The 12,594-nt window shown below is 47.6% G+C and overlaps 1 protein-coding gene across 2 annotated transcripts in view; it reads right to left on the minus strand.

The window, feature by feature from the left end:
• Window positions 1–12,594, minus strand: part of slc25a26 (solute carrier family 25 member 26) — a 51,018-nt gene that overhangs the window by 15,790 nt on the left and 22,634 nt on the right. Inside the window, exon 6 of one of the 2 annotated variants that reach the window (XM_076267607.1) lies at window positions 826–870. The exons of the other annotated variant lie outside the window; for it this stretch is intronic. Within the exon in view, the coding sequence (XP_076123722.1) occupies window positions 826–870 (45 nt within the window). The remainder of the gene's footprint in view (window positions 1–825; window positions 871–12,594) is intronic. 2 annotated transcript variants of the gene reach the window in all.

Below are 12,594 nucleotides of genomic sequence, written 5' to 3' on the forward strand. Positions count from 1 at the left end.
AAAGAAAGAAAATTCTAGAGAAAGAGCTGGACAAAGACAGAGGAAGTGGCGTCCAGTGAAATGCTTGTCGATGCGGCTCCCCAGTGCAGATGGCCTGGAGAGAATGTCTTTGAACGTGCAAGAGGCTGGGGGGCTCTGAATGACACTTCTTATTCTCCACCAGGCAACCGGCAGTTCTGTCGCTCCCACAGCTGTGTGCTGTATTGTCCTCTCCAACGGCTTCTTTCTTTCTCGTTCACTCTCTCTCTCTCTCTCCTCCTGTCTTTCTCTACCCGGCTGCTGGGCTCCAAACGTACTGGAATTTTCTGCTCTCGCCCCAGAGACATGATGTCATTCACACAAACGCTGCATTTTCAAAGAGAAATTACTTTTACTCACTCGGCCAGGGGCAGACAATTGGAGAGTGTGTGTGTGTGTGTGTGTGTGTGTGCGTGTGTGTGTGGAGGCGGGGGGAACGAAATGCGTTAGCCACGGTTGGAGTTCGTGACAAATTACGTCTCTTTTTAATCACTGCTATGGCGACCATTAAAAGAGGGCATAATTTCAGAGAGAGAGACAAGAGCAAATGGAGGTTTTCAGGCTGTAAATGTGTCAGGTCATAAGCAGGCTGTTATTCCTTTAGTACATGATCATTACCAGGGAGAATTACAGCTTCTCCACAAACTAAAAAGAGAGAGAAAAGGAAGGAAAGGGAAAAAAGAAGTGAGAGAGAGGGAGACAGAAAGAGAGGAATAGACAGAGAGAGGGAGCAAAAGACAGGGTGATAGAGAGAAAGAAAGAGACAAAGACAGTTAATGGACAGTAAATGAATGGGGGAACAGTTACCTTCAAGTACTCCCACAGTGGAAACTGCACCAGAGAGAAGGGGATCTAGAAGTGAGGAAATGGGGGACAATTAGTCAAATGTTAACCACAATGAACTGCCCCTGTTCTTGAGGATGTGGTTGAACTGTAGCATTTATAGCTTTATCTTTTTATCTTTGTTTCAACAACACATTTAACTTGTCATTACACTGAGAAGAAACAAGTGTTAAAGCCTTGTATGACTTCTATGACTAAGGTGATCCTTTCCAGTTTGACGGAAATATGATCACCAAGAAAGCAGGAGCTCATTCCAACAAACGGCATCCCAAGTGGCATGACAAGACAACTCTTACAACCTGAAAGGCAGCCATGCAAGTCGGGAACAAGAGACCCTGATGGCAAACTGTCAAACAACAGCGAGTTGTGTCAGGAACAGAGCAACTGACACCTATAGCGTTGTCAGGAGGAGAGCAGTCAGAGCGACTTTCGTATACCTTCAACAAGGCACATAACAATGTCTTAATATGCACTTCACATGATCAATTTGAAAGCTCAATTTCAATAGTATTTTCAAGCTATTATGTTCAGCTTATTCCTGATTTTCTTTTTTTTTTGTTAGAACAAATGCAGAAATATTTCCTAACATGAATTTCGAATCATGGATTGTATCTTTAATAGACGATGCCTTTTGTCAATATAACAACGTGACACTGGAATTTGCGAAACACGTATTAGAAGAGGGGAAACTGCAAATACTACAGGACCTTTCTGTCCTGTACTCACCTAGTCTGGTTCAACATACACATTTTTCTTAGGCCTACTGTATATAGGCCATGATATTCTCATCTGAAATGGGCTCTGTAATACTGATGCATTCCATATAACTGATGGTTTACTGATATTTGTGCATCTGATTGTTCAAGTCAATAAATACAAACGGCCTGAATTAATGCAAACTGCATCTAGATGTTAAAGGTGCAGTCAGCGATTGCGCATGAAGTCACACTTGTTTATTTACATTTCTTAACAGACACTTTTGTCTAACGAGGTATGTCACATTTTATCCAAGGACCAAACAAAACACATTATAGGCTACTTTTACGTGTGTACTCACGGGAGCGAGCAGATCGTGAAGAAACGTTCGCTGAATGTGACAAAAAAATATGATGGGCTTGAAATTACAAATTACAAATTACAAAATTACGTACAATCGCTGACTGCACCTTTAAGCATAAAGTGCCTACAACTCAATTCTACATCATGCAATGCTGGCCTATGAGACAAACAGCTGTCTTAGGAGACATCATTATGTTTTTTTTGTGACTATTATTAATAGAAATAGGGCAAATGTGCTGCATGATTTCACCACACACGGTTTCACATGCCTACGACTCAAGGGACGAGAAGTGGTTGTTTGTTTCACCCCTACAGGAAATCACATGTCGAATAATAATAATTTTAAAAATCACCACAGATCAAGTGTATGAAATTCCCTCCCAGCAGCTGTGTGCTCTAGTGCTCGTCAGTGAGAGAGCCAAGTGCACTCTCACCACTGGAAAAAGTACATTTCCAAATAAAGAAAGAAAACACACACACACACACACACACACACACACACACACACACACACACACACACACACACACACACACACACACACACACACACACACACACACACACACACACAATATCCACCTGTCTTTTATTATGGGCAGGATAGTGCCAACCTTTCCAGAGAGAAGGAGACAGACAGAGAGACAGACACAGAGTGAGAGAGAGAGAGAGAGAGAGAGAGTGAGAGAGTGAGAGAGAGAGAGAGAAATACAAGTCGAAAACAAGAGGAGAGAAACTATGTGTGTGAGACATTTTCAGGCAATCATCTGGTGAAGCAGAGCATGATTTACATGTGGATGTAGCACCTCTGGCAGAAGGGTGCGCGTGTGAGACGCAGGTGGTCAGCCTCACACTGGCCAGACAGCCATGGACACTGGGTCCAGGGCTGATGGGAAGGGAAGGGAGGAGGCCTCTCTCTCTCTCTCAGCTGGGGCGGGCGGCCAGTTAGCCCATTTCTTTACGACAGCGCGTGCGGAGTCGGACAGTGATGGGTGATTTAAGCATGCGCCGCTCCGTGTGTCAGTCTGGCTAAACGCTGACATAAATACCACAAATAAATCACCAGAACAACACACTTTTTTTTTGTGCAGCTAAAGGCTATGTTGCTGATCCAGCAATGATTCCAGAGGCACACACACAACAAAACATGGGGAGAGGAAGACACAGAGGCAGAGGGAGTAAACAGTACCATGCAAATCATTCACTCGGTTATTAGACCCCATTAAGGCTGCCATAATGACAACTGATAGACCTTAAGGCACTGCTCTTATGTCCACCAGCCAATCATTTCAAGGGAACGTCCATATCAGAACCAAGTCCGTCTTCAGTAGTTTTAGAGAGATACAAAAGTAAATTTAGTCAAAACTTAGCGACATATGAGTGGTGAGAGGGTAAAAACAGAGAGTGTGTGTGATTGGGGGGGGGGGGGGGGGTGTAGAGAGTGTGTGTGTGTGATTGGGGGGGGGGAGGGTGTAGAGAGTGTGTATGTGTGTGTGTGTGATTGAGGGAGGGGTGATGGGAGGTAGTGAGGAAGAGAGTGGCCCCATGTCGGAGGGCCCGTCCCCTCAGGGCAGACTCTCCATATTAATATTCACAGAGGGCAGAGGGCACAGCACAAATCTGCTGCACACATGCTGTGCCGCGCTTCATGCCAGTACATATAAAAAGCACATGCCTCCACTCCTCTCTCTCTCTCTCTCTTTTCCCCTCTCCCCTTTCTCTTCCTCCATCTATTTCTCCATATCTCTCCCTCCCTCATTCCTTAGTCTGCTGCTTGCTTCTCTTTCCCGCTCTCTCTTTCCCCCTTCTCCGCTTTCTCTTTCTCCCTTCATTTCTCTCTCCCTCCCTCTCTCGCTCCCTCCCTCCCTGCCTGATGCTGCCTGGCATGGTTCGGCGTAATGATGATCCCCGTCTAAACTTGGTAAAGCCGTCCTCCTTTGAACCTCCCCGTGACGGTGCGTTTCACAGCGTTGGCCGCGGGACGAGGACAACGTGAAATGCACGGCTGCGCTCCAGCTCGCTCGTAAACGGCGGGACTGTGAAGGGGGGGGGGGGGGGGGGAAAGTCCACTCGTTGTGACAGATGATAAATAAACGCCGTCCAAATCAAATACGCCTTCGCTCACGCACGTGGCCCCTCAGATTGGCCACCGTTGTTAGCCCAGATGCTAATTTAATATCGCCGTCCTGAGAGGGGGGGGGGGGGGGGGGGTTGACATGAGTCTGATCAGGCGCAGATGCACTGTTCTTTTCATTTCGTTTCAACTTGTGCAACGCTGAATTCACAAATGCTACATCCGAGCCTAAATGCTGTGCGATCTTATGTGCGAGAACTTGGATTCGAGAGGAATCCAACGCCTGCAAACTCCCACCCACTCAATATTGTCGTCCAAAATCTGAAAAGCAGGGATATTCAACAGCCGGTCATTCAGGCGTACAGTACATTTACCAAGGTGGAGGTTAGGGGTGTAACGGTTCATGTATTCGTATTGAACCGAAACGGTACGGGCGTCACGGTTCGGTGCATGAATTTACACGGAGAATACACGGTATAAAAATACATAAAACTCGTGTGCGGATTAATTAATGTCATGCGCAATTACTGTTAAGTAGCGAGAGTTACGGGAGTTCTTTAGCGACACCTAACGCTAATCTGTAGCCTCGCCTTAGCTCTGAAGCTCTGATTGGCGCCTATGTTTTTTTTTGTCAGGTCGTCAGTCGAGTCCGTCAGTCATTAGCAGCACTAAGGTTAGACCCACAAGAGTTAGAGGATCCGCTGGTCTATTTAAGATCGCAAGTTCTGAGAACTTCAGTTACAGTAACGTTAGTACAGGCGAAAGAGTGGTGGATAAGATGAAACTGTGTGTCAGCGTTGTTCAGCTGTTATTGGGTATGTGAGTGGAATAAATGCTACACATATTCGAAGCCATCACCCAGATGATGTAGGCTACCAATCACTGAAACGAGGGGAAAAAAACTTCCCCTGCGCTTCAGCAGCCTTTGGATACACATACAAATAGGGCCAAAACCTATGGCTTAAATTAAATGATTTCGTAATGACAGAAAGCTATGTAAATCGCGTGGTAATTACCTTTATGTTGGGGTAACTTGTAACTTCTCACATGAGGAGCTGGTAGTGTTAAGTGCATAGACAGTAAAATAAAGTGACAACGCTAACCAGGCTAATAAACAAACCATGCTAGTACGGTGAGTTAACGTCAAAGGGCAAAGTCACGTGACTTCTAGTTGTAGTCTGTTTATGAAATGAAAGGAGCAATTTCGTTTTTTTTAAAAAAAGGCAAAATAGTGTGATATTTTCACAGTTAGTAGGCTAGATTATTACTTTACACACAATGAAAAATATTGAGGCAAATTGTAGACCCTTCCATATACAACTAAACACAGATGTTGAAGGTCTTGCTTAAGTGGATTTTTAAAAATCATTTTTCTATGTAATTTGCACTTTCAGAAATAAGAGATGCTGTAGGCCTATTTTCAGTTTTATAGCTGATTGTCTTATTTTGTTTACAAGATACAGATGGAGTCTGGGTACTTATTGTACTGTTTAGCCTATATCTTACACACTTCAGGCTGTTGCAGATAGCTCAGGGAAGAGACTGTATGACACTAGGTGGTACAGCCTGAGACATGCACAATAAAAAAAATGCTTTCTGCATTTTTGTTTTGCTTTTCCCTCCATTGTACCGAACTCGTACCGAACCGTGATGTCCGAACCGAAGTATGAACCGAACCGTGACTTCTGTGTACCGTTTCACCCCTAGTGGAGGTACAAGGTTTTATTAGACAATGCTGACTGCAGATGGCTGGGAAAGTGAGAGGAACAGACTGTCAGTAATCCAGTCACTGGCCCCTGCTAGAGTCTGCTCCCCGGCATAGCTAAAGTTAGGAATGAAGCAGCTTCATCATGAGGTCCTACAGTTTGAAACCATTTATAATGCAAACGGTTGGGTATTAGTGTGCATATATTTGTGTGTGTGTGTGTGTGTAGTGTAGTGTAGGGGTGTGGGGGTGTAGGACTCATTTCCTGCATCAGTGTGTGCTACAGTATAAGACTCTGTTATGAGTGGATGGATCTGACACACAGATGTTTATCACCAAGTCCATTCCAGCAATGTCATTCATCAGCACCCTGACCTCAAACACCTGTGTCATTTAACAATAGCAGGACAACCTGCCAAGATTCTCTGTGTGTGTGTGTGTGTGTGTGTGTGTGTGTGTGTGTGTGTGTGTGTGTGTGTGTGTGTGTGTGTGTGTGTGTGTGTGTGTGTGTGTGTGTGTGTGTGTGTGTGTGTGTGTGTGTGTGTGTGTGTGTGTGTGTGTGTGTTAGTCAGTGGAAAGAAAGCTGGATGTCTGGAACTTATGACTGTGAATCACATGCGGTCACAGTCTTGTGGGAGTGAGAGTGCATGTGTGAGCCTGTGAGAGCGCATGTGTTTGTATGTACAGTTGCGCAACATAAGTTTACACACACAGCCAATCTCTAGGTATGGTGAAGGGTATGTGATGATGTGGAGGTATTTTAATTTTGGGGGTATTTTAATATTTTTAGTCAACTTTAGCATGGGTGTGTAAACTTACTGTAGGAGCACAACTGTATGTCTGTGTATATGTGTGTGTGTGTGTGTGTGTGTGTGTGTGTGTGTGTGTGTGTGTGTGTGTGTGTGTGTGTGTGTGTGTGTGTGTGTGTGTGTGTGTGTACAGTATCTGTGTGCATCTGTTTGTGGCCCTGCGATACTTTATCATTGGCAGATAAAGACGAGCGTCCCGGTTGTCACTCTGTCCGGCGCATTAGTATTCCCCGTGGCTGCGGCCTGTCGTGGGCCGCTACGGGCCAGCGTGGCCTCCGCCTTCAGCCGGAACACACGTCAAAATACATTTCCATCCAGCCCGATTGCAGAGGTCGCCTCTGCCTGCAATTTGAAAAACGACTTTAATAGGTCAGACGGCCTGTGCGGAATAGCAATGAACCTGTCCGTCGTGATGCAACTCATGCAAGTCGCAGTGCTGTCTTGGCCAGCGGAATGACCAGTCCTTCTTTGCGAGGCTGAGGCAGGCTCGTCCAGTTCTCAACCGCATTCAGTGCTCAGTGGCGTTTACGATCAGTCAGCGTCAAAGCTCGATTTGAATTGTGAGCCGCGCTAAAGCAAATGAATTAACCCACAGATTCGCCCGATAAGGCGCAGCAAACGGTTGGCGAAAAATTTGAATCCGCTCTTGCCACATAATAACGGCCTTAACGTACAGCTGCACTGATAATTTATTAGCTGAGTGAAAGGAGACGTTTGTGGGGACTGTTCAGTTACATACGGGCGTACACACACGTACACACACACACCTTACAAAGACCTTCCACAGGTTGGTAGGTTGCCTGCAGCTAACAGAGCTGAAGCTGCTCATTGTGACAAGGCACTTAAACACAACCGTTCTCACCGCCCTTCACTGCTCCCTGAGAAGGGGTCTGCTCACACACACACACTGACATGTTTAAGAGCCCACAGGATGCTTGACAGCTGGGGTTATTTACTGTCCCCTGACACAGACAAAGAACTTCTCTCAGCAGCCCCGCACAAAACCACACCACCAGCGACAGTGTGGAGCTGGGCCCCAGAGGTGCAGTCTAACACGCACACGCGCACACGCGCACGCGCACACGCACACATGCACACACACACACCTCAAGGTACCGACGGGGCCCCAAAGAGGCATCCACAGAGGCACTGACGGTCACTGAGTGGTACTGGGGTTGGGGAGGAGAGACTGATTCAACTTTGACAAGAGTTTGAGAAAGGAAATTGAAAAAAAAAACTGCTTTTGTCTAATAAACAAAAGACATGATCTACCTGAAGTTGCAGTCAGCAAAAAAAAAAAGAAATTATAAGAGATGAGAACAAAAGAGAACAATGCTAAATAAAATCTTGAGTTGAGATGGTAAGCAAGGGATAAAGAAGGATGGAAGAAGGGTAAGGATTTCCCAGTGCATTCTGGGAAGATTCCTGGAGCAAGGGAGCTGGGAACTGAGACAGATGTAAAAAGGGAGAAATATGGCATAAATGTGTGTATTTTGTGTATTTGTTATATTTGTGTGTGTGTGTGTGTGTGTGTGTTTGTGTGTGTTGGGGGGGTGGGGATGGGATTGTGCAACAGGATGCAGATGCGAGTCAGATGGCCGGCCCAGCCATGGGCGCAGTCTGATTGGCCAGGAAGCGGGATCCCAGCGAGCCCGGTCCGAAGACGCTGCGAGGTGAGCAGGAAATCTGCGGCCCCGGACCTAATCCCACATTTATTACCTGCTAATGCAGCTGGCCTGACCGCTCCCGTCCGTATGGCCAAGGATCCCCCTCTCCCTCTCTCGCCTCCTCATCCCACTCTCTCCTGCGACGGCTGAATTTCACAGTTCTCCCAATAGCAAGCCTGGCTAGCACCTTTACGCAAGATGTGTGCGATTATATAGTTGAAGAGGCTGGCTTGCAAAGAAAAAGTTCACTCGGGAACACACAAGCGGTCAAACAGTCTGAGACTTTGTTCTCTCGGGAGTTTTTTTTTTGCTTTCGCTTGCTTTGTTTTGGCCAGTGTGCACAAACACAACCTAGCATATTGGATGTCTAATTAATTCTCAGGTTCATTAAAACGTGTTCTTTATTTGCGGTGAGCCGTCAGATCGATAAATCACTGGAGCTGAGCAGCAAGAACGCAAGCTGTCCGCTCTCTCTTGTTTCATCATGCTAACTAATAAGCTTTTCCAACCTGTTTGCCTACAGTGATTTACGACGTCCGTCAGGGGCTGTTTTGCTTTGTGCATTTTAGATAAACTCTGCCTCCAGCTTGTGTGTGTGTGTGTGTGTGTGTGTGTCCATGCGTGTGTATGTGTGTGACAGTTGGCTGATCGGCCCGCTGCATGTCATTCTTCTGAGAGCAGATCTGTTATCTTTGGTTCTCCCTCGCACCGCTGAGGGCTAAAAACCAAAAAGGTATTTTGCAATTAAAATTCTCACCGCAAGACTCCGCGGACCTGCTCGACTAACGTGGCCACGTCCACGTGCCCCATCAATCTGGATTAGCGCCGGATCTCAATTAGGTCTTCACTTGCCTGTCTTAAGCCGTCCGTAATTGGCAATATCCTCCATTTAAATCATAATCGCAGAAGCAGATCATCCACGGGGGTGATTTACGAGCAAGACAAGAAGTGGGATGGAGGGAGGGAGTGAGAGAGAGAGAGATGAGGGAGAGGTTGGGGGGGTTAAAAAAAGAGGTAACAAACTCGTATCTTAAACACGGTGATCTAATGTCACACCTCGTTATGAATCAGGCGGGAGCCGAGTGGTCTTATCGCGTGGCCCCCGGTCTGGGAGAGCAGATTATGGCGTCGATACCAGCGGAGCGTCATTAAGACCTCGAGGGGGAGAGAGAAGGCCTTTTAGGAAAACAAAATAAACACATAAATAAGGGGAGCGGAGGGATTGGGTAGGGGGGAGTAGAGCGGAGGCCTTCACCGGACAGTGTGAGCAGTCAACCAGCGCTCTGCCCAACGTGGTGCACAACGTGGTGCACAGTGTGTGTGTGTGTGTGTGTGTGTGTGTGTGTGTGTGTGTGTGTGTGTGTGTGTGTGTGTGTGTGTGTGTGTGTGTGTGTGTGTGTGAAAGGGGGGTCTGTGGAGTGTTACAGGCTCCCTGACAGCTGTGTGTTCCTGCCAGAGAGAGAGAGAAAGAGAGAGAGAGAGAGAGAGAGAGAGAAAGAGAGAGAGGGAGAGAGGGAGACAGAGAGAGAGAGAAAGAAAGAGAGAGGGGGGAGAGAAAAAGAGGTGGTAAGAGAAAGAGAGATAAAACTTGAATAAACACACAGATACACACAGTCCTTTGGCTTGCATGCACACGCAGTGCAGGCACAGGCACACACACACACACACACACACATGAACTTCTGAGTGTGCACTGTGTGAGCCAGTCAGCACAGGGGCACTTTTAGGGGGGTGGTGGGGTAAGTTTGGGGCCGGTTTGAGAGTGAGTATAACACTTCACTGTGCCTGTGCACAGTTTCATTTGTTTATGTATTTGTCTTTAAAGCCTGTAAAACAGGTTGGCCTGTGAAAACGTGGCAAGTGTGTTCTGCGCAGGCCATCAACATCGACACCTGAGGCTCTGTCACCACCCCCCGCCGCACGTCCACCCCCTCACCACCACACTGAATTTGTGTGCACTTGCCGGAGAATTTCATCTGACAGCTTTGAATGCCACAGTGCAAGAAGTGTGTGTTTGAACATGCACAGCCACAATTCTGACTCAATTCCCATCAGCCTGTGCAGATAGAGAGAGAGAGAGAGAAAGTCTGTGGGCGCAACAGTGAGAGAGAGAGAGAGAGTGATAAAGAGAGAGAAAGAGATAACACAACAATATTCTTGACAAATTAAGACATGTCCTAAAGTTTGAGCAGGTGTCGGGGGGTGGGGTGGGGTGGGGTGGGGTGTTAGATAGTTTGGAATAAGCCTGCTGGCAAACATTCAACACAACAATTCCAACACTATGAGAGACACCATTCCCAGAAACAGGGCATAATATTTACATTGTGTGGGCCCCTTTTTTTCTGGCCGGGCAAATGTTTGGCCCACTGTTGCCATTGAGGATGCCTGACATGGCAGCCAAAGGAAAGAGGTGGAAAGAGACAAGCCACAGCCCTATCAACAGGCCACTGGCTTATACAACCTATAACAAATAATCCACTGACAGAAGATGAAACTCCCCCAAAACCAGACTACAGCACACACATGCAGACAGACACACACACACAGACACACAGACACATACAAACACACACACACACACACGCTGTGTCCCCGCCACAGATTTCACCACATGAGGCCTGGCCTTAAGTGGCTCATAAGGCATTACAAAGTTTCCCCTTCAGAGCAAGTGATGTCAGAGGGAGTCTTTTAGTTAGCCAATTAATTATCAGCTAGTTTGACAACACATGTCCCCCCAGAGAGTTTTTTTTTTCTCTTCGTTGGAGCAGGTGGAGAAGTGCAGGGGGTGAGGGGGGGGGGGGGTCTGGTGGTTGGAAAACAGGGGGGGTAGAGATGGGGGTAGAGGTGGTGTTGGCAGACCAATTAGGCGCTGACAGGTTGGAGGAGATGGATGGCAGCCTGCGGTGTCGAGCGAGGACGGAGTGGGGTTGGCGTGTGCCCCCGGACTGCGCACTCCCGTCACCCCCGGCGACGCACTCCCGTCATCCCCGGCGACGCAGCTGCGGCATGTCTGAGGGCTGACGCAGGCTGGGGAAGGGGACGAGGCAGGGCGGGGCGAGGATCAGGATGGGATAAAACGGCTGTGCACAGGAAAGAGGACGGACACTCTCAAACAGCCTCAAACGGCAACCCACCACTACTGTTCCGAGCCTGAGGGGCCTAGTTAGGCGACTTCAGCTGAAAACTCGTGTAACATTATTAGGGCTTCAGCAGCAGAAAGCTATGAGTGAGAGAGAGAGAGAGAAAGAGAGAGAGAGAGAGAAGAGAAGCAATAGAAACATCCAGATTAAGAGGGAGACAGCGAACAACCATGCTGCAGACACAGACCAGACCTAGTGCCTTCGTTTCCAGAAACACCAATTATAGCTGGAAAAACAGAGCAGAATGCCCAGATGAAAAACCAACAATAAAGCAGAAACAAAGATATGTCCACCATTTTATCTGCTCAGCAGAACACAGCACACAGGAGAGTCCAGGCCTGGCCGCACCACAGCTTTACGACACACTCAGGCCGGACAGCCCCAACCCCCCCCCCCCAAGCCGACGTCCAGTCACCGGCCCAACCTCTGGGTCCAACGTGGCTCTGCAGATCGCAGGGGCCCCTTACACTCTCACAGCAACATTTGCTCTGTGCTGGGTGTCTGTTTTCTCTCTCTCTTCGGTGTGTGTGTGTGTGTGTTTTTTTGTCTGCAAATGTATTTGTGTGTGTGTGTGTCTATACTGTATATGTATGTGTGTATGTGTGTGTGTGTGCATGCATCTTTGTGTCTGCAAATGTATATGTGTGTGTGTGTGTGTGTGTGTGTGTGTGTGTGTGTGTGTGTGTGTGTGCACAGATTTATATATTTGCTGACATGAAGCAGTGACATCATGCGCCTGCTCACCCGCCCTGACCCCAGGCTGCTTCCTACAGATGTCTCCAGCCGTCGCGAGCGGTTACTTGAGCTAAACTAAACATCGGTGTCAGAGCGCTCACTCGCTCGCTCGCCCCGGCAGGTGCCTCCGACACAGCGGCCGTGCAGCGCGAGCGTTTCCCAGGACACCACCCCAAAACAACACCACGGCTGCTCCCACACAGTCGGGCGCAAAAGGGGAGTTTTTGCATGATCGGTTGATTTTATACCGCAGGGAATACTGCACAGAGTAGCACCGTTGCACAAGCCCTTTGCAGGTCATTCAACTCGGTGAATTCCCTCCAGCCACAGATTCAATTGGGGTGACTTTCATACACGACCCTTTTTTAAAACACGCATGATGAATAACACTGAGAAGAACTCAATGGAATTTGAGTTCAGCTACAGGGTTGAGTGGCACCTCAATGCCATTTCATTTCCAGGGGTTAAAGAATGTTAAAAATGATGGAGTCACATAGTGATGTAAGGGCAGTGGCACATTAAACCCACATAATTCACGATCCACC

Source organism: Alosa pseudoharengus, unplaced genomic scaffold (genome assembly GCF_046254945.1).
Source record: "Alosa pseudoharengus isolate Yale_2024_CS ecotype anadromous, Long Island Sound unplaced genomic scaffold, YU_APseudo_1.1 YU_APseudo_1.1_scf_5, whole genome shotgun sequence".
Classification (NCBI taxonomy): domain Eukaryota; kingdom Metazoa; phylum Chordata; class Actinopteri; order Clupeiformes; family Clupeidae; genus Alosa; species Alosa pseudoharengus.